This window comes from Manis javanica, chromosome 6 (genome assembly GCF_040802235.1).
Source record: "Manis javanica isolate MJ-LG chromosome 6, MJ_LKY, whole genome shotgun sequence".
Lineage (NCBI taxonomy): Eukaryota > Metazoa > Chordata > Mammalia > Pholidota > Manidae > Manis > Manis javanica.
In genome coordinates this window covers 17,064,882-17,089,350 of record NC_133161.1, presented here as the reverse complement: position 1 = coordinate 17,089,350, position 24,469 = coordinate 17,064,882, and the positions used below count along the sequence as shown (strand labels likewise).

Genomic DNA, 24,469 nt, shown 5'->3' with positions numbered 1-24,469 from the left:
GGCGGCTGCTGGGTGCCCTGTTTGTATGGTTTAGGTAGGGCTCACTCATGGTCCTCACAGTCACTGCTGGCGGACCCTGGGTTAGAATCCACATGCACGCGCCCCAAGGCGCTGCTGCTTTGGCTCGGCCGCCTGACCTGTCTCACCCTGTCCTGGCCTGAGGAAGTTTGCCCAAGTCAGACAGCAGCCAGGGGGCGCCTGGCCCGGCTGCGCCTCCAAGCGGACAACTGAGAGTGGGTTCTTGACTACCGTGAAATATTTGAGGGTGCAAGGATTCAAGGAAAACGAGGCCTAAAAACAAGAATATATATTTGGCGGAAAAGGAAATTTTTCCCCGTAAACTGGAAGAACACCTGCCTCCTGTTGTCCCAAAGAGGAAGCACTTTTTCTCTTTTCTTCTGGATATTTTACTCCGAGCTTTTACAGGTCTTCTGTGCGATGCCTCTTGCGCCCCTCCCCCTTTTTTCTTCCCTTATGCCAAGTGCCAGTCCCTTGTCCCCTTTTCTGCGTTTTTTTCCCTCACACCTATTTGTTTTCATCTTCTTCCTGGAGACAGGGACCCTGTGCTCTGGTGTGCTCTCTACGGCTTCGGATGACACTATAAGGTAGGTGTCAGAGTCCCATTTGAGGGATGAGGAAACGGGCTCAATGTCAAGTGAGTGGAACCAGTGGGCGGATTTTGTGGCGCCCTCTGTGGGAGCAGGCTGTGGGGAGGATCTGAGGTGACACGGGGATCCCCACCCCCTTCTTCTGTGGCCTTCACTTGAGAAGTTGCCACCAGGCAAGGTGAGAAGGTTGGCCCCGCCCTTTTGTATCACCTTTGGACACCTTGTTACATTGCTTCAGCCACTGCCCGCTCCCTCATTGGCCTGCCACCACGCATCCCCATTGGCTGTGGGGACCAGGAATGCGCTGTGATTGGTCCCTGCCCGAGGTGCTAGGTCTGTCTTTCTGGCCCGGGCACAGTCCCACCCTGGCTGACGCGGGATTCCGGTGGCCGCTGTCACCGCTATCCAGGCTTTGCGCAGCCTCCCGCACGTCCGCGGAGTGGGGATGCCGTGAGCATGGTGCCCACCTCCTCCCACACGTGAGTATGGAATAAACGCTGAGGTTAGCCTCCAGCTCATCTCCAGAAGATGCCCTTGGCAGTGTGAATGTCTGTACTTGCGACACATCCAAGCCGGTGTGTCCAAACAGGTGAACGTTTGCAACCGGGGCCAGACTTTAATATGAGCATTTGTCCGTGTCATCCTGAGGACCTACATGTTTATGAGAATGACTGTGGATTTTGCTTTCACACGATCTGATAAGCATAGGGAGGAATCAAAGGAAGCTGCTATGGGTGGCAAAACATTACCTGGTGAATTGTGTACCTTTACCTAGAGTTTGCTGATGAGGTGGGATCACGCAAATGTTTTGTGGAGAGAGGCTTAGAAATGATGAAAATTTCTCTGAACTGTGGAGAAGGTGGGGTCATACTTAAAAAAAAATTAGTTGAGGGAGTTTTAAAAATTTCAGCTCTAAGTGTGTAGTAAGTGGTGTTTTAAAAGGAAAATACTTGTAAAGAAAGTATGCTTTGCTTTATGATGAGAAATAATAAAAAATATGGCATGATGGTAATGAATCTTCACAAAATACCTTGTTAGAAGAATGCATCAATGAAGCTGTCTTCTCACCTTGTTAGACTGAAGGTTATAGTTAGCAAGATGATCAATGAACAGGTTTGAACACAGTAAAAAGTGTGTAATAGGAAAAATATGTCAGAGCTGTGGCCATCCTGAAATGCCTGAGGTGATTTTTGGCTCCAAAATGCCTTTTGGGGGTCTCAGCAAATCATTCTTAGTGGAGAGCACGATGCAGCATTTAGAAGTAGGACACTGAAAATTGCGTGGGCTCTAATTAAGCTTAACATCTACTTGGCTTGATTTTCCCCATAACGCAGGAAGGGATCTTCTCCTATCTTCCCTGCGGCACCTGGGGCAGGCAGGGTGAAGAGGAGGCCATAGCTCCCGGCAGCTGGGCTGGAGATGCTCTGGCGCCATCACTGTTCCTAGAAGCGGGAGGCAGGCGGTACCCTCAGGATAGCAAGTAAGGGAGAGTCTGCCCCCTGTGGGAAAGGCAGAGGACTGCACCCTTATTCAGCGACTGAAATTGTTTGCCCAGCCATCCAGCTCTGTCCCATGGAGTGTGTTTGGATAGAAGCCTGCAAGGAAACTCAAATCACAGCATTAGCACTGGGAGAGCCCCAGATTCCCCACAAGCCAAGGCAGCGGTGTTCTTAGACTGTTAGAGAATCCAAGATCCTGGGATGACCTGGTATTTTTACCTCCTTTCACCAAAATCCCCTGATGTCCAGGCATCTTCATTTCTCTTTATTGTAAACAAATAAAGAAAACCTAACTTCGTGGGTTCAAAAGGTTCCCATTTGCTCTAAGCAGTTCAAAACCTTCCCTGTTTCACTTTGCTTCCGGTTAAAAGTTTGTTGGTGTGTGGGATTTGGATGGGTTGCTGCAGGTCTGTGGCCTCCTAGCCATGCTGATGGCATACGTCCCAGGACTGAATGGGAAAGGAGTTTATGGGGATCAGTGCAGGCAACTGAAGCAGCACCCATACTTCCTGCCCCTGTTCTGAGAAACAAACTGAGGGGCAGTAGACAGATTGGTGACAATCTTGTTGTTGATGGGAGATCTGCTTTCCAACCTCAATGATATTTTACAATCCCATATTCCCTGATTGGATTCACTGTCTCTGTGGCCGATTCTCTCCCTAGAACTTAGTGGGAAAGCTTTCTTTCAACCCCTTCCCCTATATTCCTTCCCTCCACAGAGGAGATTCTGTTACCAGTGACGACTGGCTGTGGGGCTCTGAGAGGGGCATGTGTGTCCCGTGAACAAGTCAGTCACCTGGGGAGCATGTTGCCCCTCATGCCTGGGCTCACCCCTGTAGGTCGGATCCAGTGTTTTTTTGTTTTTTTTGTTTTTTTGTTTTTTTTTAGATAATTATTTTTTATTGAAGGGTAGTTGACACACAGTATTACATTAGTTTCAGGTGTACAACACATTGATTCAACATTTATATACGTGATAATTCTAGGTACCAGCTATCACCATACCAAGTTGTTACAATATTTTGACTATATTCCTTATGCTATACATTACATCCCGGTTACTTATTTATTTTACAATTGGAAGTGTGTACTTTTTTGTGTGTGTGTGAGGGTATCTCTCCTATTTATTGATCAAATGGTTGTTAACAACAATAAAATTCTGTATAGGGGTCTCAATGCTCAATGTATAATCATTAATCCACCCCAAGCCTAATTTTCATCAGTCTCCAATCTTCTGAAGCATAACGAACAAGTTCTTACATGGAGAACAAATTCTTACATAGTGAATAAGTTACATGGTGAACAGTACAAGGGCAGTCATCACAGAAACTTTCGGTTTTGATCACGCATTAGGAACTATAAACAGTCAGTTCAAATATGAATATTTGTTTGATTTTTATACTTGATTTATATGTGGATACCACATTTCTCTCTTTATTATTATTATTTTTAATAAAATGCTGAAGTGGTAGATAGATGCAAGATAAAGGTAGAAAACATAGTTTAGTGTTGTAAGAGAGCAAATGTAGATGATCAGGTGTGTGCCTGTAGACTATGTGTTAATCCAAGCTAGACAAGGGCAATAAAACATCCATGGATGCAGCAGATTTCTCTCAGAACAGGTGGGGAGAGGTTCTAAGCCTCATCTCTGTTGTGGATCCAGTGTTTTTGAGGTGGGGCCTGGCATATTTATTTTCAACAGTCCCCCCAGGTGATCGTCATGCACCAAAATTGGCAGACCACTGGCCGAGGTCATGCAGGGCCCCTGTGCAGCTGGACTGAGCTCAGGGGACAGTGGACCCAGTGGGTGCCTCCCATCCTAATTCAGTGAAAACCCCAGCACTGAGTGGATGCAGAGGTGATGAAGATACAGCCCCTCTGTTCAAAGAGCTGGCGGAGCAGTGGGGAGCCAGATTCCCTCTGAGCCGTGGGGCGATTGCCTGATGGAGGGTTCCATGGCTCAGCTAAGAGGCCGTGATCTCTCTCTCTTATTAAAACTCATACCTATCAGCCCCAGAACTGCCCTTCTAGGGAAGGATTTCTGGTCTGTAAACTCACAAAGGACAACACACTGACCATCTTCAGAACTCATAGAGGCACATGAGGTAAAGCCCCTCCCACTTCTCTTGTCATGTGACTTTTTGCTTTCACAGACAGAAGGGCACATTCTTGTCTTTTTAAGATATAATATATATACACAGAAAAGTTCAGAAATCTAAAGAGTACACCTTGATGGATTTTTTTTCGCACATTTATACCCATGTAACCAGTACCCAGATCAAAGAGGGGCACATTCTTACAGCAAGGAAACCCCCAGAGGGTGGGACACATACCTATTCAGCTTTTAACAGATGGTGAAGAATGAGCTCTCAGGGTGTGGCTTGCGCTCCTTGGCCATGGCAGTCAGTTCACAAGTGTCTGGTGAGTACCTGCAATGTTCTGGAAACTTCCTGGTGTAAAGTTGCCGTGACCTTCAACTGTAAGTAAAATATGAGTGGCTTGTGTCTCCAGGAGTCGAGCTTGAATCCCATTTTGTGCCATCTGTTATTTATTGTATATCTTGTTGATGAGATTCATTGGTTTGGGACTTCTTACTTGGGATGGTGCTGCCCTCCTTTCCACTTCAGTCTGCCTTCCTTTTTCTTTAATACAGTATCTTTGTTAGCTAGGGCCAAAAAAAGCATACTATTACATTGCAGCTTACAATGGAGACCTCTCGAGAAAGCAGCAACTTCAGTGAGAAAGTGGCATCCCTGGCCCCCGCACAGCTGCAGGAGCTTGAGTCACGCGTGGCCCGCAGACGCCTGTCCCAGGCTCGCCACCGAGCCACCCTGGCAGGGCTGTTCAGCAGCCTCAGGAAGACTCTTTACTCCCAGTCTGATCTCACACCCTCAAAGGTACGGGGGCCTGAGTGTGGGGAGAAGGTTCCACATGGGCAGGGACTGTGGGTCCAGGTGGGGACTGGCCTGGAGCTCTCCCACACCTCCCGGCTTTGGCCTGGGTGAGGTCAGCGGTCAGCTTGGGACCCCTCTCTGTGCCTGCTGCTGCGCGTCAGTAGAGCACGAGCACCAGGCCTTACCTACGTGCTGCAGACAGCCTGGCATCGGAAGGGAAACAACGGGCCTGAGAGGCCCGGTTAGCGGCAACTCCCATGCCCGCCCCTGTCCTGGGCAGTGGTGAACCTCCAGCTCAGCAGCTGCTCCTGGACCCTGTGTCCCCACCCCAAACACACATGCCAGGCACAGGAACGTGTCTCGGTGTTTGTGTGCCAGGCAGGTCTTTCTCCTTAAGCAGCAGGGCTCCCATGTAAACGTTTTCCTTTCCCTGCTCTTAATTCCACCTTTCTCCTTACGTGGCTTTTCTGTTGCATGTTAGCGCCTCTGGCAGAGCATCGAGGACGTTTTGTATGGTTTCAGGTGGTGGTAGCAGGAATGGAATTAAAAGTATTAGACAAGCACTCTAGGGGGTCTCCAATAGTGGGCATGTCCCCGAGCACCTCTGGCCCCCCAAGCTCTTTAACAGAGGAGGGACTGGGGTCCAGAGAACTCAGATCAGCTGGTTGGTGGCAAGACCAGGAAAAGGCCCCCATTGCCGGCTCCAGACCAGCCCTCTTTCCACCTTCCGCCTCTCTGGACCAGCCTGTTGTGCTGTGACTGTTCCAGCCGAGGGTTTTCCTTCCCAGGCTGGTGCTCTCAGCAGAGTGGCACTTACAGAGAGGGCCCATTTGATGGCAAGAGCTTCTGCTTCCAGAACTGGCACGGCATCCTCGTGGAGGGCAGCCTGCAGAAGAGCTCCTCAGCAGGCACAGGGCAGGGCCTATGCGGAAATCAGAGGCAGGTGCCCCAACACCCTAGGGTGGGGCCCCACACAAAGACGTGGTTGTTTTTAGCTGAATCCCACAGAGATCCCCACCCGCCCTTGTGAAGGGTACAGGGTGAGTGGTGTTGAGAGGGTCATTCCTCCTCCCCCTGCTGAGCTGGGCTCAGGGGTGCAGGGTGGGGAAAGGGAGGGAGATCCCACCTCTGGGCCTGGTGGTGGAGAGCTTGTCCAGCACAGCTCTGCCACAGGTCCCCTGGATGAAGAGACACATACTGCATGCTTCTAGGGGTGCATTAAAATGCAGGTCTCTGTAAGTGGCCAGTGACGACGTGTACAGACTGGCAGCAGGCCCCAAGAAAGAACAGGCTTCCAGGACCTGCAAGTGAGAAATGGAAGGAAATCTAGAGGAAAACCATTTGCACCCCCTATAATGAGTATCTCCCAACTTGGTGGTTGAGGGCTTGGCTGTTAACAGGCCTCAGTCCACGTGGGGCAAGTTACTTGCTAAGCTTTAGTTATCACATCTGTTAAATGCGGACAATACCAAGGGCTTCCTCAGAGGCCTGTTGTGGAGTTTAACAGGATAACTGCATGAAAAGATGTAGCGTCGCATAGTGGTTTTCAATGTTAGCATCATTTCCCGGTACAGTACCTTATTTCTCCCTTTCTGTGCACATCAGCCCAGTGTTACAGCGGAAGAAACTGAGGCCCCCAGAAAGTTAAACTTTCACCAGAAACGGCACATCCAGGAAACAGCCTGACAACCAGATGTTCTCTGTACTCTCCTTTCTCTGTCCTGCATGAGGGACAACCCTGAATTGTGCATGTGCAATATCCCTGAAGAAAGGATTTGTTCTATGAGAGTAATGGTGCGTCAAGGTCGTTTCCTAGGGCTGCCCTAACAAACTACCAGGAACTGCATGGCTTAGAAGAACAGAAGTGTATTGTCTCAGAGTTCTGAAGGCTGGAAGCCCCAAATCAAGGTGTCTGCAGGGCCATGCCCCCTCTAACAGCTCTAGGGGAGACTCCTTCCTGGCCTCTCCCCGCTTCTGGAATTGGTGGGCAGTCCTTGGCTTCCTTGACTTGTAGAGGCATCATTCCCCTTGTGTGGCTGTCTTCTCACTGTGTCTTCATATCCTCTGCCCTCTGCGCATGTCTTTCTCTGCATCCAATTTCCCCTGTTCAGGAGGACACTTATCGTACACTGGATTAGGGACCCCCTAATGACCTCATTATCACCAATTACCTCTATAAAACCCTATTTCCAAACAAGGTCATGTTCACAGGTTCTGATGGTTAGGACTTCAACAAATCTTTTTTAGGGGGACACAATTCAACCCAGAACAAAGGTCCTAAGAAAATTAGCCTGCTAAAACACACTCTAGACACAGAACTGCAGCGAGCTGTCCCTGGCTTCCCTGGCTGTGTTCTGGTCCAGCTGTACACAGTGAGACTGCAGAGTGTGGTGCTGCTGAGCCAATGCAGCCACTCGCCCTAGACTAGAGGGCAGCAAGGTCCTCACCTCACCCTAAAAACCAGCCCAAGGTTTGGGCAGCCAGTTGGCCTCTGGTGTCCCAAGAAGGAGCAGAGTCCTTGCTGACCCCACAGTGTAATCATGAGCCCCGGGACAGGGGGCAGCAGATCATGGAGGAAGGCAGGCAGACCCGCCTAAAAGAAGGGTTTCAGATCCTGCAGCGCGCATGATCTGCTGGATTCCCGTGTATCTCAGGTCGCTGTCTTCTAGGGCAGCCGAGCGCTGTGCTCATAGTGCTCTTCAAGTCGCCTTCGATGCACCAGGCAGAATCAGTGAGACCCCAGAATGGCAGCACCCAGAATGGTGGTCCACCCTCAGCTGCTGTGCTGTCCTCTCCCCCACCCACCCCGCCCGCCGGCCACATCTCCCCTGGGCAGCTCCCTGCCTCTGTCTTTGCTCATGCGGTTAGCTCTGCCCTTGAGAGTCTATGTGCACTTCAGAGCTCAGCTCCGCTGGCTCTGCTCAGCAGCCGGGCTCCATGGAGTCTTCTCTGTCGCTCCATCTGGAATCAGAACTTCCTGCTGTGTGTTTCCACAGCCCTTTGCTTCTACCCCTTTTTAGTGCTTCCTGAATTCTAGCTTGTGCCATGAGTCGTCATCTCCATGCTTGTTACCCTGTGAGAATGTCTGAGAGCAGGGGCTGTCCTGTTTCTTCTGTGTCCCAGGGGCTCAGCACACAGCTTTGCTCTTTCTGCTTGTCTGATGAATGCATGTAACTCCTGACGGCTATCAGTCATCAGCATAATAAACAAATTTAGCATTTCCCTTTTTTTAATAACCTTGCAGTTACCATTTTGACTTTAGTACTAATACTATAGACAGGAAGGAAAAGGAAGGAAGGAAGGAGGGAGGGAGGGAGGAAATGTTTGCCATTCTAGTCTTTCAGAAAAGGAAATTCAGCTTTTAAGCTGATGGAGAGCATTTGAGAAGTTTTTAGATCAACTGGAATGTATTCATTTGACAAATAAAAAAATATTGTTAGAAGAGTACATTTAACATTAACCAGCCAGCCACACATTGTGACAGCTGAGCAGAGATTAGGTCTGGGCCTCTGTGCCAGCCTGGGGCTGATACAGCCCTTGTTTATTCCACCTCAAGGAGTATATGCAGTTGTTAGCCTTTGTGCAGCCCTGGTAGTTTGCTGAACACAGGTAATCGTTTCCAAATACTTTGGTATTTCTGTAAGAACCATTTCCAGCATACAAACTAAAGTTCATGCCTTCTGTGTATCAGAACAAACTTCCTCCCCTTTTTCATCTACAATATCAAGGAGTGGGACTTGGCATCTGAGGCAGCATGGCCTCAGACTGGGGAAGGGCTCCTGTGTCCACATGGCCAGGCTCTGCAGCGGAAGGCTGGCTTTTCAGCATCTCTGTCTCTGTCCTCAGTGGCAGGTTCTGAATAAGGCGAAGAGTCATATTCAGGAACTGGAACAAAACCTGGATAATCTGCTGAAGCTGAAAGGTAATAGTTCCCGACCTGCCATCCCCATCTCCCTCCCAGGGGAAGGCTGGTTGGTGTTTCTGCTGGAAACAGAGAAACTGGGTTAAGCCAAGAGAACAAATACTTACAGAGTGCCTACTGTGTGCCGGGCACTGTGCTTGGGGCAGAGGTATGAAGAGACATGCGCCCCTGTCCTCTGGGAGCTTCCTGTCTGACGGTATGGAGCATGATCAGTCCCCATGGCGGTGCTGTTGAAGGGCACCTGATGTCACCTTGAGAGGCCAGAGAAGACGCAGGCCAGAGCCGGCCAGGCTCAGAGCAAAGGGCAGAACCTGGCCCTCTTCCTTCGCGTTCAGCTGGGGAGAGATGGCAGGCTGCGTCCTGGGGTTTAATAAGCCAGTGGCAGCTAAACTCTGGAAAGGAAACTTTCGATGCCCTGATTGAGAGGAAGCTCTGCCCCCAGTGGAGAGCTCTTCCCACACATCTAGAAGGAGAGGTGAAACTGGGCTCTGGACCCCCAAACACTGAACCCAGGCGGGTTCAGGATCCACCCACGGTCCACCTGATCCCAAAGTCAGGAGAGATCCTTTGTGACTGTTGCCCTCAACTCTCTGATAGAATCCTTCAACCTGGAGGATGGGAATGCAAACAGCTTAGAGGAGGTCAAGAAAGAATATGTCAACATGTACTCCAGAAATCAAAGGTAAGACCCCCAAGCAGGGAGACCCAGAACCCCCATTCTTCTTTCCTGTTCTGCTCCTGCTCAACTTCCCCTCCAGAATGCAGAACAGACAAGTTTGGAACAGTCTTTTCAGGAACAGTTTAGTGGTAGAGAGAGTTCTTTTCTTTTATTCTAATAACATGCATTGGCTTTTTTCCCAATTATAATAATAATCCATGCTTATTACAGAAAATGTCAAAAACTTCAGAAAGGCCCAAAAGAGAAAATAAAAATACATGTTGCTTCACCACTCAAGAGCTATCAATGTTAATTTCAAAGAATAGCCTAGTTTTTTTTTCTATTTTGCACCTTATTTTATAGAGAAATGAGATCATAGTTTTCATATTGTATTATAGCTTTAAGAAAAAAATTATTAAGGGCTTTATTGAAGGATATAGATAAATATAAGGAAAATCTCAAGCTCCACCCACTTTCCAAGCTTCATAGGAACCTAAGAAAAGGCAAGTTGGAGGTTAGAGAGGGAAGGAAACCATGGTAGGCCTGCATGTCACAGATGCTGAAAGGGGAGCTCATTTCAAATGTCACACTCAAACTGTGAAAGAGGGGCTGATTTAAGAATGCCTCTCTTGTCCTTTTATGCTTTTATGCTCTCCTCTTTGCTATTTAACTCTCAGGCTGTCTGGGATTTTTGTGTATGCCATGTAGATGTATTCGCTGCTGTGCTCTTGAAGGATGGCTCAGCCCGCAGTGCCACATCTTCACCCTGCAGAGCTGCTTCCAAAGCCTTGGAAGCAGGCTGCACTTTGGGGGGCAATTGCCGGGCCCTCGCCACAGCACTGTGTATATTCAAGTTGACCTCTGACGGGACTCAGTACCATCAAATGTATTCACTCTGAAAATAGGGCTGCAAACTGCTTGCTGTTCAGAACCTACCAAAAGCCTGCCTACATGAAGTGCTATCATGTCCTGTCATTTTCGGTGGGGTCACTGATGACATTTTTTCTTCTCTGTGCTTTTCTGTGTTTTCTACATTTCTTCAACAATGAACATGTTTTATATTCTAAGGGAGATAATCAGGGGGAAATGATAAATTATTACAATTCAGTGAATTTTGCATGGTAGACAAAGTGAGAATACAGAAAAGCATAAAGAAGGACATGACCACCTCCAATCGCACTCCATACAGACAGCTGCCGTCACCATTTTGGACCCAGAGGGGAGAAGGGAGGTGTAATGTGTGTATGTGTTGAGTGTATGTGGCAGGCTGTCTGTGGACACATTTTACAAATCAGACCAGGCCCCATCTCACAATCGGCCTGGGAGATGGTCTCAGTGAGGTGGACATTTGCGTTTCCCAAATGGCCAGTCACTGATTCCACTCTGTTTATGACATAAGCCATCCTTGCCTTACTGATTTATGATATAAACTTGATCACATACTAAAATCTTATCAATACTTATGTTACTTGCCCATATGAGAATAGCTTCATTTCTTTTAAAATCATAATGACTAGGGGGGATTTTTCACTGGAAATATTATCAACCTGCAATGATTAAAACTGTGGTACCAGCACAGGAATAGACTGATTATATTTTAGAGTTATTATATTTTCATTGATTGATTAAATTATGAGTGAGCTAAAATGCCTTTGTTCAAGATTATTTGTATTTTCCTTTGTGACAACTTTTTGCACCTACTTTTTGCCCATTTTCCTGTTGGATTGGTGATCTTTTTTGTTATTTAATGCTAGAAGCTCTTATATATACTGAGAAATTAGCTCTCTTTCTAGTGTATGACTTGTGAACAGTTTTCCCTTGGTCATTTGTTTTATTATTTTCTTTCTGACATTTCTGTGGGGTTTTTTTGGCCATGCAAAAATGAAGTCTAACCTGTTGATCTGTTATAGTACCTGAGTTTGGGGAAATTCTCAGAAAGCCTTTCTCTAAAAAAAAAAATCCTCCTGTTTTCCTCTAGTGCACTTGCTTTTTAACTCAACATGATACCTTGGGGATTACTCCTGTCAGTATGAAAAGATTCTGTGGGTACAAGTTCTGGTTTTCCAAATTGCATCATACTGTTTCATCCTCTAAAAACTGTCTTTTGAAAAACAGAATTCTAAATTTTTTAGAAAATCCAACTTACCATTTTTTCTTTTCTAAATTGAGCTTTTTGGGTTGAATCTAAGTATTAGTTTAAGTATTTCATGGTTTTGGTACTATTCTAAATGATATGTTTTACAATTTCAATTTTGTTCACTACTAGTATATAGGAATACTACTGACCTTTTTGAGTTTTTGTATGTTGGCCTCATATTCTGCAAAGTTGCTAAATTCCCTTCTGAGTTCTAGTCACATATTCGTAGATTCTCTGGGATTTTCTACTTCGATCACCACATTGTCTGCAAAGAAAGTCACCTCTTTATTTCCTATCTGTATACCTTTTATTTCTTTTTTTTTTTTCCTATTGGACTGGCTAGAATTGCCAGTGTGATTTTGAATAAAGTGGTCATTGTGGACATGCTTGTCTGGTTCTCGATCTAGTGGAGAAACAGTCTTTTATTGTTTAATATGACGTTAGCTGCCGGTCATTGCAGAGGCCCTTCATCAGGCTGAGGAAGTTCCCTTCTGTCCTGAGTTCGCTGAGAGATTTTCTCATGAGTGGATATTGAGTTTTGCCAGCGCTTTTCTGCCTCTGCTGAGATGGTCGTACGGTCTGCTGAGGTGGTGCGCTCTGGGGACTGATCTTCAAAGTTCAAACCAGTCAACTTGCGTTCTCAAGAAAAGCCCTGCTCGGTCATGATGTAGCCATCTTCACACGTATTTGCTAAAACTGTTATGAATTTCAGTGTTGCTGGGGGGCCGTAGTCTGTAGCTGTCTTACTTCTGTTTTCTCACCAGCCTGGTCTTGAACCAAGTTCTGCAGAAAGGTTCTGCCACCTGGTGCCCCACTGAAGCCCCTGAGAAGGACACTGAGGAAGAGGAGGAAGGGGAGGAGGAAGACCAAGAAGAGGATGAAGACGAGGAGAAGGGGGAAGAGGAGAAAGTGGAGCTCCCCCACTCCCCAGCCGCCTCACCGCCGGACCCCCTGGAGTTCGAACGGTGCGCGGCTGCTGGGGGGCGGGCCGGGGCTCCGGCCCCGGGGCTGGTGCAGCCTGCGAGCCCTGCCAGGCCCGGCGCTGAGCTGCGGAAGCTCGGCATTCGCGTACAGGAGGGGCTTGGCAGGGGGCTGGCAGAGGGGCTAGGGAAATGGTCTGGAAGCTGTATTTGCAGAGCATGTACACTGTGTTTACTCAGAGTGGGTGTTTATTTGGGGGGCTGTTGGGGATTATGAGGGCTAAAGCACCCCCCCACCCCCACCCCCCAACAAGTCGGCCTTCGGCAGCATCATTGGTCTTGTAGTTAGAAGGACAGCAAAAAGTCAGCTCAGACTCCTAGTGCCACTCACGGCCCCCAGCAGACCCAAGGCCCTTGGCGGCCGTGGTGGCTTCTGGGAGGAGGCCCACTGCTCAGCTGAGCCTGACTTTCAGGCCCCAAATTAAAGGGGGCATCAAATCACGTCTGCAGGTTCATGGGCTCAGAATTTTAAGCACCTCCCCGGGGCTGAGCTGAGGCCGCCAGGCCTCTCTCCCCCGACTCTTCTCTCAGACAGAGAGCTGCTCGTGGGCTCTGCAAGGACTTGGGGGAGGACCCCAGAGCACAGGTCTATGTCACATGGCCGCAAGATGGCCTCTGCTCTCCAAGGGTCAGGGGCATGCAGCGACAAGGAGGGCTAAGCCCCTGGGAAACCACAGAGCTGCAGGAAGGCCCATGGGCTGTGGACCACCCGGCAGGCAGCACGCTGAGGAGACAGCTTGCGGAGAGACCTGCAGCCGGTTCAGGCCTGGGAACGGTGCCGTCTCTGTTCCAGGTATCTCAGCTTCTACAAGCAGACCATGGACCTTCTGACTGCGAACGGCATTGTCTCCTCTCAGGAGGTGACTCTCCCCATCGTCTCTGCGGCCATCTCCCACCTGTGGCAGAACCTCTCTGAAACGAGGAAGGCCAGCCTCCTGCAGGTCTGGGCACAGATACACAGCAGCCTCCCAGGCCTCGCAGGGGCCTGTCAGGAGTCAGCCTGTGCTGAGGGCAGCATGAAAGACAGTGGAGTCGAGAGCCAGGGGGCCAGCTGCTCCCTCACCTCTACCCCCGAGGAGGTGAGCAGACCCTGTTGGGTGGGTGGAGGGCTGAAAGCGACTCTCTCACCTTTGGCCTGGAGACACTAGGGATCTGCCCAGGGTCATGTAGCAAGTTCAAGGTGTGTCGGGATTCTGGCTCCCAGGGTGGAATTCTGAGCTTCCCAACATGATCCCCACAGCCACAGAATTTCTTTTGCTCTGGTTAGTTTCCTGGCCATGGGGATTATAAGAGAGGGCTTGGAAGTCTGTGTCAGCTGGGACTCTTGGCTGCACTTTACTTTTTCAATAAACATGAAGAACGTACTGTTCAAACCCAGGGAGGCCCTGAGACAGGGAATGCCTCCCGGTAGCCCCGGCCGCCGTCACAGGCACTCGGCGCCTCCCTTCTCCCTGCTCTGCCTCATCCTAAGGCTGGCTTCCCACCTGCTCTCCCTCCCCACTCCCCCACTCCGCGTGACCATGGGATGGCAACTGGTAGCGACTGAGCTGTCGTTCCTCCTCCTCTGTATCCATAAGGAGAGAGATTCCCTGCGGCTCTTGCTTAAGGGTCAAGGAAGGCCTTTTCCAGAAATTTCCATCATACCTCTCCTGCCCTCTTATTGGCTGGAATTGGCCAGGTTGTCAGATTACTGAGCCAATGCCTGGCATAATCAGGTTAGGATTATGTTTGGACCAGTCGGGCCCAATCCCTAAGAGGAGGTCAGTGTCCACCCCAAAGAACATGGCTGCTGCTCAGTGAGGAGAGGGGGATACATGTTGAGGAGGCGACCACATTCACTATGCATGCGCTCTCAGAGTTCAAGGCTAGAATGGCCATGGTTTGGTGGCGTTAGTGGCCACTCAGCACTGAGATCAAAGTGGGCCCCTCAAGTCCTCTTCCAGAATTAGGCCAGCCTCTGCAGGCTGCTGCTCCCACACGGGGCCGGGTCTGCCCTGGCTTCTCTAGCCCGGGGGCATGCAGTTCTTGCTCTCTGAGCCTGTCCTACAGTCTGTGTCACTGAGCATCCATGGCCTCTGTCAGGTACATGTCACCCCTGGTCTTGCCCTGAATTTCCACACACCCTGGAGTGGGTGGTCCCTTTGAGGAGAGATGTCTGGTGTCTGTCTGGGGAGTCACAGCGCTCGAGAGCCTCCCAGTGCCTCTGACCCCGGGGGGGACCCGTCCTCTGGGAAGTTTCCCAGCCAGCAGGGCCCAGGCCTGGAGAGCTGTGGGATCTTGGTCACCTGGCCCAGTCCTCCCAGGTTACAGATGAGGCCTGCTGAGTGGGGTGGCTTGTCCAGGATGCCCGGTTCCTTCCCTGGAGATTGTATCTCCTTCATCATAGATTTTTTTTTTTTCAAATCCCTCTGCCCTTTGATACCTGTTTATGGTCAACCCTCCTGATGCTTCTCAGGTGGCATTTAGTAAAAAAAGCAGGTGGCTGGCTAATGCCCCAGACCCACTGACTCAGAGTCCCCGAGTGGGGTGGCTCAGAACCTGCATTTTTAACAAGCACCCCAGGTGACTGATGCCCATGGCCTTACTGGAGGGGACTCCCAGTGAAGACCTGCAACACTCAGCCACTGCCCCCTGTCCCCTCCCCACCAAAGCATCACTCCTCTGGACTTTGGCTTCTATCTGTTTGTCCACTCACGCTGGGTCCACCATGAGAGGACGTGAGTTCTCCTTAATGGTCAAAGCAAGGCCAGATGGCCAGCAGCCAAAGACCTCATATCCAGGGCATACGTGAGCCCGCCTAGACATCTTTGCAGCCCTGAAGTACCTGGCCCTGGAGTCTCACAACAAAAGGCAAAAGGAAAACATACACTGAATGCATGAATAATTCTGTCAAACTGTCCACTGCGTGTGGGCGAATTTGCAACACAGACCTTTGTTCAGGCAAGAGCAGACCCAAAGAGAAAGCCCCAGAATCTAAAGTGCCCAAATCATGGAATTGGCTCGTCCTGCCTTCTTCAGGAAGGGCTAAGGGCTCACTTTCTTCTGAGGTTGAGGGATGCTGGCAGCAGAGTCCCTCAGCCATGCCCAGAGCTGGCTCTGCCCACACCGGCATCCCCAGTTTGGGACCAACCCAGGGCAGGGTGCCAAGGTTAGCAGAACAGAGAACACTTGTGCCCAGAGTGGTTAGTCCTGCTGTGACTTCTACATTAGTTGCAGTGAAACCTCTTTAGCTACTGGAGCTCCCGGAGAGGTTCTGCTGTGGAGCAGCTGTGTTTGGGGTCAGGGGTGCCCAGGAGGCACCCGGGCGGTGCCCTTTCAGTTCTGAGAGATGTGGCTCTGTATGGTGCTGGGTGCCCCAGAAGGACCACAGAGCCTGCCCATGCCCCTCCCGGAGTGGGTAGTGCCAGGGATTTGCATAGGGAAGGACAGTGTGGCCTGCAATTTTGGTGGACTGATTGGCTGAGGGCAGGAGCTTAGGTCCTGGGTCTCTGCCTGAGCCCTGCTTGGAGGAACGCAGTGGATGGGCTTCTGGGCTGATGCACAGAGGAGGTCAGGCCTTTCAGTGACCTCTTCCAGGTCCTCATTGAGATGACCAAAGTGATAACAGAAGAAGAACACCAGAAAACTAGAACACCAGCCACATGGTTGGAGTCCCAGGAGATTCAGTTCAGGGGAAGCAGATGCTGAGACATGGAGGGCAAACAAGGCATCAGAGAGAGAGCAGCGTTTCCCTGGTGAGAGCAGAGGAGAGACCCTATAGAACCTGCCAGAACCTGACAACTCCGGGCCAGAGGACTCCCTCCCCTCTTCCCAGAGTGCCTGTCAGTGTGAATGGGGTGCCAGATAAAGCACATCCAGTTAAAATTTTAACATAAGAATGCCCCGTGCAATATTTGGTACATTCTTATGCTAAACAATTATTCATTCTTTATCTAAAATTTGAATTTAACTAATCATCCTCTATTTTTATTTGCTAAATCTTGCAATCCTAAGTGTACCTCACATCTCTGTTGAATATTTCATATTTTTCAACAAATTAAAGGAAAGCAGGACTGTGAACTATCTAAAAAGCAAGAGTCCCAAATTGGAAACATACGACATAATATGGATTGGGAAATAGATCAATATGTCAACGATGGACATCTCTGGGGGGATTGTTTGTCAGTGATTTTCATTTCCTTTATCTGCTTCTATTTTCCAGAATTTCCACTATGAACATGTGTTTCTTTTATAAAGCAGATAATGTTCAATAATAGGTAACATATTTGAGCTATCACCATGTGCCAGGTGCTTCGCATATATCATCTTATTTAATTCTTACGACATCCCTATGGTCAGGCACTGTTGTGAATCCCCTTTATAGAGCAGGATTCCAGAAATGAAATCACTTGGCTGAGACTACACAGCTTAGTGAGGCAGGGCTGGGAGATGGCTCTCCCAACAACCTAAACCCAGAGCCCCTAACCTCTGTGTGCAGCTGCCTGGGCATGAAACTGCTGAACTGTGGCCCTGGGGCTCAAATAGTCTCTGCACATGGGACCGTGTAGATGAGCCTTTTTCCAGTGTAAACTGAGGCTGTGCTCTGGCTGCTGCAACTGCAGCCTGAGCTCCTGCCTTCTTTAAAAAGAGACCACAGTCCTCAGTGCTTCCCTGCCCCTCTCAGCAGCCTCCAGGGTTGGCACTTTGTTCTGGGTGGGCAAGAGCTTGATATGCACCCTCCGGGGAGGTCACCCAGCAGAGACCCAGGGTTTGGGCCCCACCTTTAACATGCCTGCCGTTTGGGAATGAGGGAGAAAGAGAGAGGGACGTCATACCTCTTTCTCCTCTGCAGAGCTGTTCCTGACACACGAAGTTCTGTGCTTTCTTTCAGATCCTTTTGGAAGACACCTTTGATGTGGCAAGTTTCCTGGACAAAAGTGAGACTCCAAGCACATCCAGCTCTAGGTGAGGAAGGGGGTGTGTAGGAGTGTGTTCCTGGAGTGTATACATGAGTGTGTACCCCTGGGGGATGTTCCGTGGCGTGGCGCCTGCAGCCCCCCAGCAGGCTGCATAATTCAGGGGAAGTTCTTGGAGATCCACTTTTTCTGTGGTTCCAAGTTGGCTGGTCCTGGGATTGTGCCATTGCTCTGGGGAGGATCTTGCCTGGGGCTTCTTCAGAGTAAAACATTCCTCCACCCTGACCCAGGGCTGACACACAACTGATTATCAACTCCAGGCTGTTCACATTGCACAGTCCTCCCAGGTGAGGTGGCTGCAGGCAGGTGGCAGCGGTAGGCTTGGTCTGGGAGGTGGGCTGGGGCCTCTGGAGCACATAGCACCTGCGCCTGCATGGAAACAGGCCTGAGTGCTGAGCTTAGGGGAGTCTCTGAGCTGTACCCGGTGGAGGCAAAGCTGCTTTTCACAGGGCTGGTGGGCCTGGGTCTGGAGGGAGGGAGGTGGGGGTGGCTGACCACAGGAAGTGAGAAGACACAAAACAGGATCTGGGGAGATTCTAAAAGAGCAACTTGACTAAGTCTGTACCACAGGGCCATTTTCTGGGGAGCGCCAGGAGGACTGAAATCCCCCTGCTACCTTGAAAAGCTGTGGTCTTTCAGCCCCAAGGTACCTGCCCTGCAGACACCTGTGCTTGTGGCATGGCTAAAAAGCCTGAGCACAGTTTTTCTGCCTAGGAAGTGAGGGTGACATACATCCCTGACCCTAAGGACCAGCTCCATTGTGCCGAGGATGCGAGGACGGGCTGACCCTGGCTTCCTGGCCGTCTGCCAGCACGCCAGCCTTCTCTCCTCTGTCACCTGCTCCACCCGGCTGGACAGGCTTGTCCCAAACCCCTGCAGTGATTTTGTGCAGTGACTCTGTCCCTTCTCAGCTGTGTCTGGAGTTTGATTTTACTGGAACCAGCTGGTGGTGGACATGCTGTTTCTAAGCTGGGCTCAGGCTTGCCAAAGTGTCCTCGCCGAGCAATACTGAAACTCCTTGCTGTGCTGACAGAACCAAAAAACAACCTATTTTAAAATGTTCTTTCTACTTTTCACTAGAAAAGGCAAGGGTTGCTGCCAGAGGGTTCTTAGGCTGACTATGGGATCTCCTTCTAGGAGGAAGTGAGGTCACAGCCCGGCGCTGGGCGTCCCCGTCATGGGGCTTCTGCCCTGGTCCCAGGAAGGCAGTGGGAAGGGAGTCTGCAGGACAGGCCTTCTCCCCACATCAGGGCTTGTGTTCCATGTCAGACCTACTGCGGGAGCATCTCAGGACCTAGTCAGACGTGCCACGTGGCCCCTGAGTTGTCTGTCTCAGCAGTCACAGGTGGACCAAGAGCGTGGGGCATTGCTGCCCAAGGCTGGTTCTCAGGGAGACAGTGATCTGGCTCCCTTGTTCCAGAGGCACAGCTGAGGACATTGAATGAGGGCACAGGAACCAGTCTCCCTACAGACCTCCCTGGAGGTTCCAAGCATGGCATTGGAGCTGAGGCAATGCAAACCTTCCAAGAAGGGCTCCAGCTGGTCTGAGAATCCAGCTGGGGGTTTAAGTGTAGGGAGACTGGCACCCCATTGAGTGTCCTCAGCTGTACCTCTGGAACAGGGGAGCCAGATTCCCCCTCTCCCCAAGAGTTGGCCTCGGGCAGCAATGTCCTAGGCTGCTGGTCTGCCTGTGGCTGCTGAGCCACATCGCATGTCTGCGTCAGACCTGAGGTGCCCCCATGCGGTAGGTCTAACACGGAACACGAGCGCTGATGCAGTGCTTGGTTCACACTATAATCCAAAGCTTTTAGGGCGTACAAGCAGAGGTAAAAGATTAGGATGCTAAATATTTGCTGTTTCTTCTTCCAGTTCAGCATTTGCTGGCTGCAACCCTGAAAATCCAGAGGAGAAGTTTCAGCTCTACATGCAGATCATCAATTATTTTAAAGGCCTCCCGGCTGTTAATTTTCAGATCAAACAGGTAGGACAGAGCAGAGGGTGGAGACCTTCACTCACCTCCCTTAGGGCTCTTGAGGGGAGCCCTAGTGGCCCTCACCCAGCTCACCAGGGGGCCCCTGGCAGGCGGTGCCCCTCCATGCTGCTCCAGGGATGGTCAACCTCAGCCTGATGCATCCTGTGGAATAGAAGATGCTGGGGGGAGACTGAGGGAAGAGAGAGATGGACCGCCTCCAGGGCAGCCTGAGACTGGAGCCCATTAAGTAGCAGCCATATCCCAGAGGCCTGGCTCTCCACAGGCATTTGCAAATGTTGTGTCATTCCTTGACACCTTTCCAGGAGCCCAAGCTGCTTAATCACCGTATGAGACCCGGGGGTAATATGTGCTCTAGGCTCTCAAAGGGTATTAATTTCTGCTTCCTGAAAGCTGACTGTGCAGCTTATGGTGACTAAGTAGCGAGGGTCTTGGTTAGAAGGTACATTCCAGAAGCTCTCATGAAGGGAGGGGTTTACACCTGAGCCACAAAGGAACAGGCGCCTTTCAGATTCATACCTGTGGGTTTCTCTCTACTGATTTAGCAAACACAGCTGCTTATTAAAAAGGTGAGCAATAATCACAAAAATGTTTGTCTAAAAATAATTAGGACAGATTTCCAATAGGCTAAGGTATAAGTGGCCCTTTTCCCCTCTAACCCCTCATTTCGCTCTGCCGAGACCACTGAGTCTCCAACCTGGAACCAAGGGCCCTTCCCTCTGGTTTGCTCTCCACCTTCCACCAATCCTTGGCCGTCTGTCCCTCACCACTGTGTCCCTCCTTCTCCAGAACACAGGAGTCAGTCCACTTTACCAAGGCTGTGGGATTGGGGTGATGGGACAATCCTTGCCCCACATGTGGCGGAAAAGGAAGACCACGCGGGATGGGAGTATCCACGTAACACAGAGGCGCTCAGACTTGAGTTGCTGGGGATGCTGGTTGGAAATGCAGATTCCTGAAGCTGGAGAGCCTTGGATTGCAGAATCAGCCCCCAATCTTGGGACCAGGTCCCATATTCATGAGATGGCTGACTGGGTTTAGCAATCTTCCCAGGGCCCAAGGGGGTCGACCTCTGACAAGCAGAGCTAACAAACAACTGGGGTCATTTTCTGTTGAGCTGCAGAGAGACGGGAAGAGCAAAAACCCAGGAAAATACTTGTACAGGAAGAGGTAATGGGAGTCAGAGAGGTTGGCTGGGGTCTTTGTAAAAAGGATGAGAAACCCTTGCTAAGCAAACAATGGCTGCTGCTTAAAAAAATGATCTCCAATAGCCCAATAGCTAACCCGCGTACATGGTTTCAAATTCGACCGTTACCAAAAGATATGCAAAGAAAGCTTAGTCTGTCTCCTCCTAGTGCCCCTTGGTCAGTGACCCCATTCCCTTCCCCAGAAGCAACTACCATTACTGACTAATTTCTTGTGCAGCCATCCAGAGATATTCTACAGATGTTTATATATTCTTTCAAATATGAATGTGCCTACTATGTGCATTGCTTCGTACATTGCTCTCCTTTAACAGTGTATCCCATGACTAGAGAGCCATTTCCTTCCTTGTTTTGAAACAGCTGCACATTGTTTTATCAAGGGGGACACTGTGCTGTAATTCACTGTCCTCTACTGCTGGGCAGTTGGTTAAAGCTCTAAGATTTCCCCGGTCTCTGATATGGGACCTTGGAAATCCCCAGGACAGGAAAGAAGCCAGTTCTACTGTTTCCAGGAAAAGCCCATCTGGAGATCATGAAGTATGGAGTTGGTGAAATGGAAACTGGACCTTCCCCCCATAGCCCTACCATCTTGGCTGGAAGTAGAGACTGAGGGAGCAGGGTGTGCCTGATGGTGGGGCCCTCTCTTCTGCTGGGGGCCTGGATAAATTAAATTTAAATAAAAATGTAATTTTCTTCTACCCTGTGTTTTGCAGGAACCAGACCTTCCCATTGATGATGAGATGATAATGTTGAGGTGCATGGAGACCTTTGATGATGATGAAGACCTGTGATGGGGGGACTTGGGCATAGAAGGGAATGAATGAGGGTGGGCTGTTTCCAAGTTTAAGTGCTGGCAGTCAAGGTTACACCTGCCTCAGGCTTCCGGGGCATTTTGGAGTGGGCTGTCCCAGAAGCCTTTCAATGGTTTTCACTTTTTGTTTCTGATTATTAAAGGTATTCAAAAGTGGTGTGGCCCTTTGTCTGTCTTTCAGGATCGTTTGCTAGGAAGGACTGCCCTACTGTAGGCCCCACACCTGCTCCACTGTGCTCATATTCAGGGGGTACAGCCATGGGCCTTTCAGGAGGAGAACAGGCTAGATCTGTCCCTGGAGTTGGCATGACACTGGGTACTTTCAGCATACTCTGGGTTTAGGGCACTCTTCTGGCGGGTTCTAGAAGGTTCTGGAACCCACCTGTTCATCCTGCACGCCTTGGGAGCCCTGTGCTATAGGACATCAGAGTGAGCCAGCTGCACCTGCTTCTGGGAATAAGGACTCCTGAATGGAGTCCAGGCCTGATGCCACCATGTTCTGAGCACTTTCTGGAGAGGGTCCTCCGGGAAGAGTGGGTATGTGCTGGGGGGTGCACAGTGGATGTGGTAGTTAAACCTACGTGTCAACTTGGCCAGGCCGCAGTACCCAGATATTCGGTCAAGCACTATTCTACATGTTTCTCTGAAGGTATTTTAGATGAGACTAACATTCAAATCAGTAGACTTTGAGTAAAGCACATGACCCTCCATATTATGTGAATGGCCCTTATCCAATCAGTTGAAGGAATGACTAGACCAAAACACTGACCTCCCTGGGATACAGGAGAATCTGCCGAGCGCCTTCAGACTGGAACTGCCACTGCAACAGCCTGCCGGCCTAACCTGCACAGTTTGGACTTACCAGCCTCCACAATCACACAAGCCCATTCTTTAAAATAAACCTCTCTCTCTCTCTGTGTCTTTCTCTGTGTGTGTGTGACTATGTGCACATGGATGTGTATATGCACACATAAGCATACACACATCCTACATCCTATTGGCTCTGTTTCTCTGGAGAACCCTGACCCTTCCCGAGTGTGCAGAGAGAATGGGTTCACTGGCTCGTGAGAGTTTACACGTCGTAGCAACAGCAGCTCCCTTCCCCTGAAGGCCTCCCTCGTGCTCTTTGATTCATCGCCCTGGAGAGCCTGACACACAGGTCCTTAGGATCTGAGCCAGTCCTGCCTGACGCCACAGTCCCAGCTCTGGGGCTTCACTGCCATCCTGTGACACGTGAGCTGACCCCCAGGACAACCACTGGCCCTTCACTGTCCGCAAATGAGCAAATCGAGGGGACAGGCAGGGCCTTCATGCCCAGGGCCTGAGCTTGTGCTGGGAAGAAAGGAGGAGGGGCCCTCGTGGCATGGTGCTAGGCCAGCCACCCCCAGAGACTCAGCAAGCCAGGAACAAGCCAGAGTGCAGGCCTTTACAGAGATGGCTGCACCCCCAAGGAACCAGCGCCCCCTTATTGCTCCTCACTGCACCGGCTCCTCCTTGCCCAAGGCTGCGGGTTCATTCCTGGAGCATCTCTGCAGTGGCCCCCGGTCAGCACGGACCTCAGCAGGATGCTGTGTCCTTTCTCCCCACAGCCGTGTAGAAGTGTCCCCACCTTCACTGCCTGCCTACTCCCACAGGGCTCACTGGGCATCTGGGCAGCCCAGGACAGACTGGTGGCATGAAACTACCTTCGGATGGAACTCATGCCCTTCCTCTCCACCGGGGACAGTTCAGCCATTGTAACAGGAGAGGCAGCCAAAGCTGAGGCTGGCAGGTGGAGAGAGATGGCTGCTTGTACATGTCCTCTTCTGGTGGCAACTCCACAGATTTCTTGGTGAAATAGGAAGCTGAGAGCCAGGGTGAGGACGTGATGGAAGTGGTTTCTGAAGGCAGGGGAAGAGAGAGCCGAAGTCCTTAGGGAAGGCGGCATGGCTTCCAGGCAGCACTAAGGACCCATGTGGAGTTCATGGCCATGATCAAGATGAGACCTGTCAGCACAGGTGTGTGTTCTCTCCAGTAACATCCAGCTGCATGGGTGCACGTACAGACAGGGGAGGGGAAGAGTTGCTTCTGATCAGCATTAAGGTTGTGCCAAGCAAGTGAGATGACAGTGAGCAGACCAAGGGCGTTAAGCATGCAAGAAGGTGACTATTGTGATAGATCACGGAACTGAAGCTGGGCAAGGAGGGAAGAGAGGACAAGAGGGAGGATGGACGGAAGATTCAGGTCTTGGGCAACTGAACGGTTACTGGACTGGGGACACTAGAGGTATGGAACTAGATAAATATAAAGCAGTGGTCAGAGAATCACTTGGAATTGAAACTGTAGGAGGTGCATCACAGGTCCTCACAAGGTCCAGGCTGGAATGTGGCCAGGAAATGGGCAGCTGAGATGGCACAAAGCACCAGATCATTGCAGGCGTGGAGCTACAGGATGAGAGGCAGGGTGGGGGAAGGATGAGCTGTGTGGGTGCACAGTCACCAAGTGGCCAGGAGGATTGCCAGAGAGACAGTGAGCAGCACACTAACGTCCTCAAGAATAGTGACATGGGCTCTGCTGATGCCAAAAATAAGGGGCATAGGTGGGAAGTCTGGCGGTGTGGGGTTCAAAGCAGGAGTAGGGTGGAGATGTCCCGTAGGAAGTGCAATTAAAGATCTTCCCCATTCTTCATTATCCTAAAATTAAGGTTCATTTCTATTTGTTAATCAGTTTCCACTAGAGTCTTACGAATGTTACATTTCACATGAGCTTATTTTCTAACCTTATAGCAAAAAGAAAAATGTGTACAAATTATGTAAATATAACTGTCAGCT

At 50.2% G+C, this 24,469-nt stretch overlaps 1 protein-coding gene and 1 long non-coding RNA gene across 3 annotated transcripts; one reads left to right on the top strand and one right to left on the bottom strand.

Annotated features, from left to right (window-relative positions):
* The first annotated feature begins 959 nt into the window (after positions 1-959).
* Positions 960-24,367, top strand: STRA8 (stimulated by retinoic acid 8). 2 transcript variants are annotated; one of them, XM_073238416.1, is made up of 9 exons: positions 960-1,087; positions 4,807-5,004; positions 8,848-8,923; positions 9,521-9,605; positions 12,483-12,683; positions 13,492-13,777; positions 17,569-17,642; positions 19,523-19,634; positions 21,562-24,367. In XM_073238416.1, the coding sequence occupies exons 2-9, from the start codon at positions 4,813-4,815 to the stop codon at positions 21,637-21,639; spliced, it is 1,104 nt and encodes a 367-aa protein (XP_073094517.1). In that variant the 5' UTR covers positions 960-1,087; positions 4,807-4,812; the 3' UTR covers positions 21,640-24,367. The 2 variants fall into 2 exon arrangements, with proteins under 2 accessions (XP_073094517.1, XP_073094518.1); XM_073238417.1 differs by lacking the exon at positions 960-1,087 and having other exon boundaries at positions 4,768-5,004.
* Positions 6,147-12,568, bottom strand: LOC140849848 (uncharacterized). The gene is made up of 3 exons (XR_012132093.1): positions 11,868-12,568; positions 9,031-9,258; positions 6,147-6,302 (listed from the first exon to the last, which is right to left on the bottom strand). It is a non-coding gene; the product is annotated as an uncharacterized lncRNA (long non-coding RNA).
* Positions 24,368-24,469: the final 102 nt, after the last annotated feature.

Excerpts from the sequence above, each read along its gene's own strand:
- STRA8 (XM_073238416.1), top strand. The coding sequence starts at position 4,813 with ATGGAGACCTCTCGAGAAAGCAGCAACTTCAGTGAGAAAGTGGCATCC. Across the intron at positions 8,924-9,520 it reads TAATCTGCTGAAGCTGAAAG|AATCCTTCAACCTGGAGGAT; the intron begins GTAATAGTTCCC and ends ACTCTCTGATAG. Across the intron at positions 13,778-17,568 it reads TCACCTCTACCCCCGAGGAG|ATCCTTTTGGAAGACACCTT; the intron begins GTGAGCAGACCC and ends GCTTTCTTTCAG.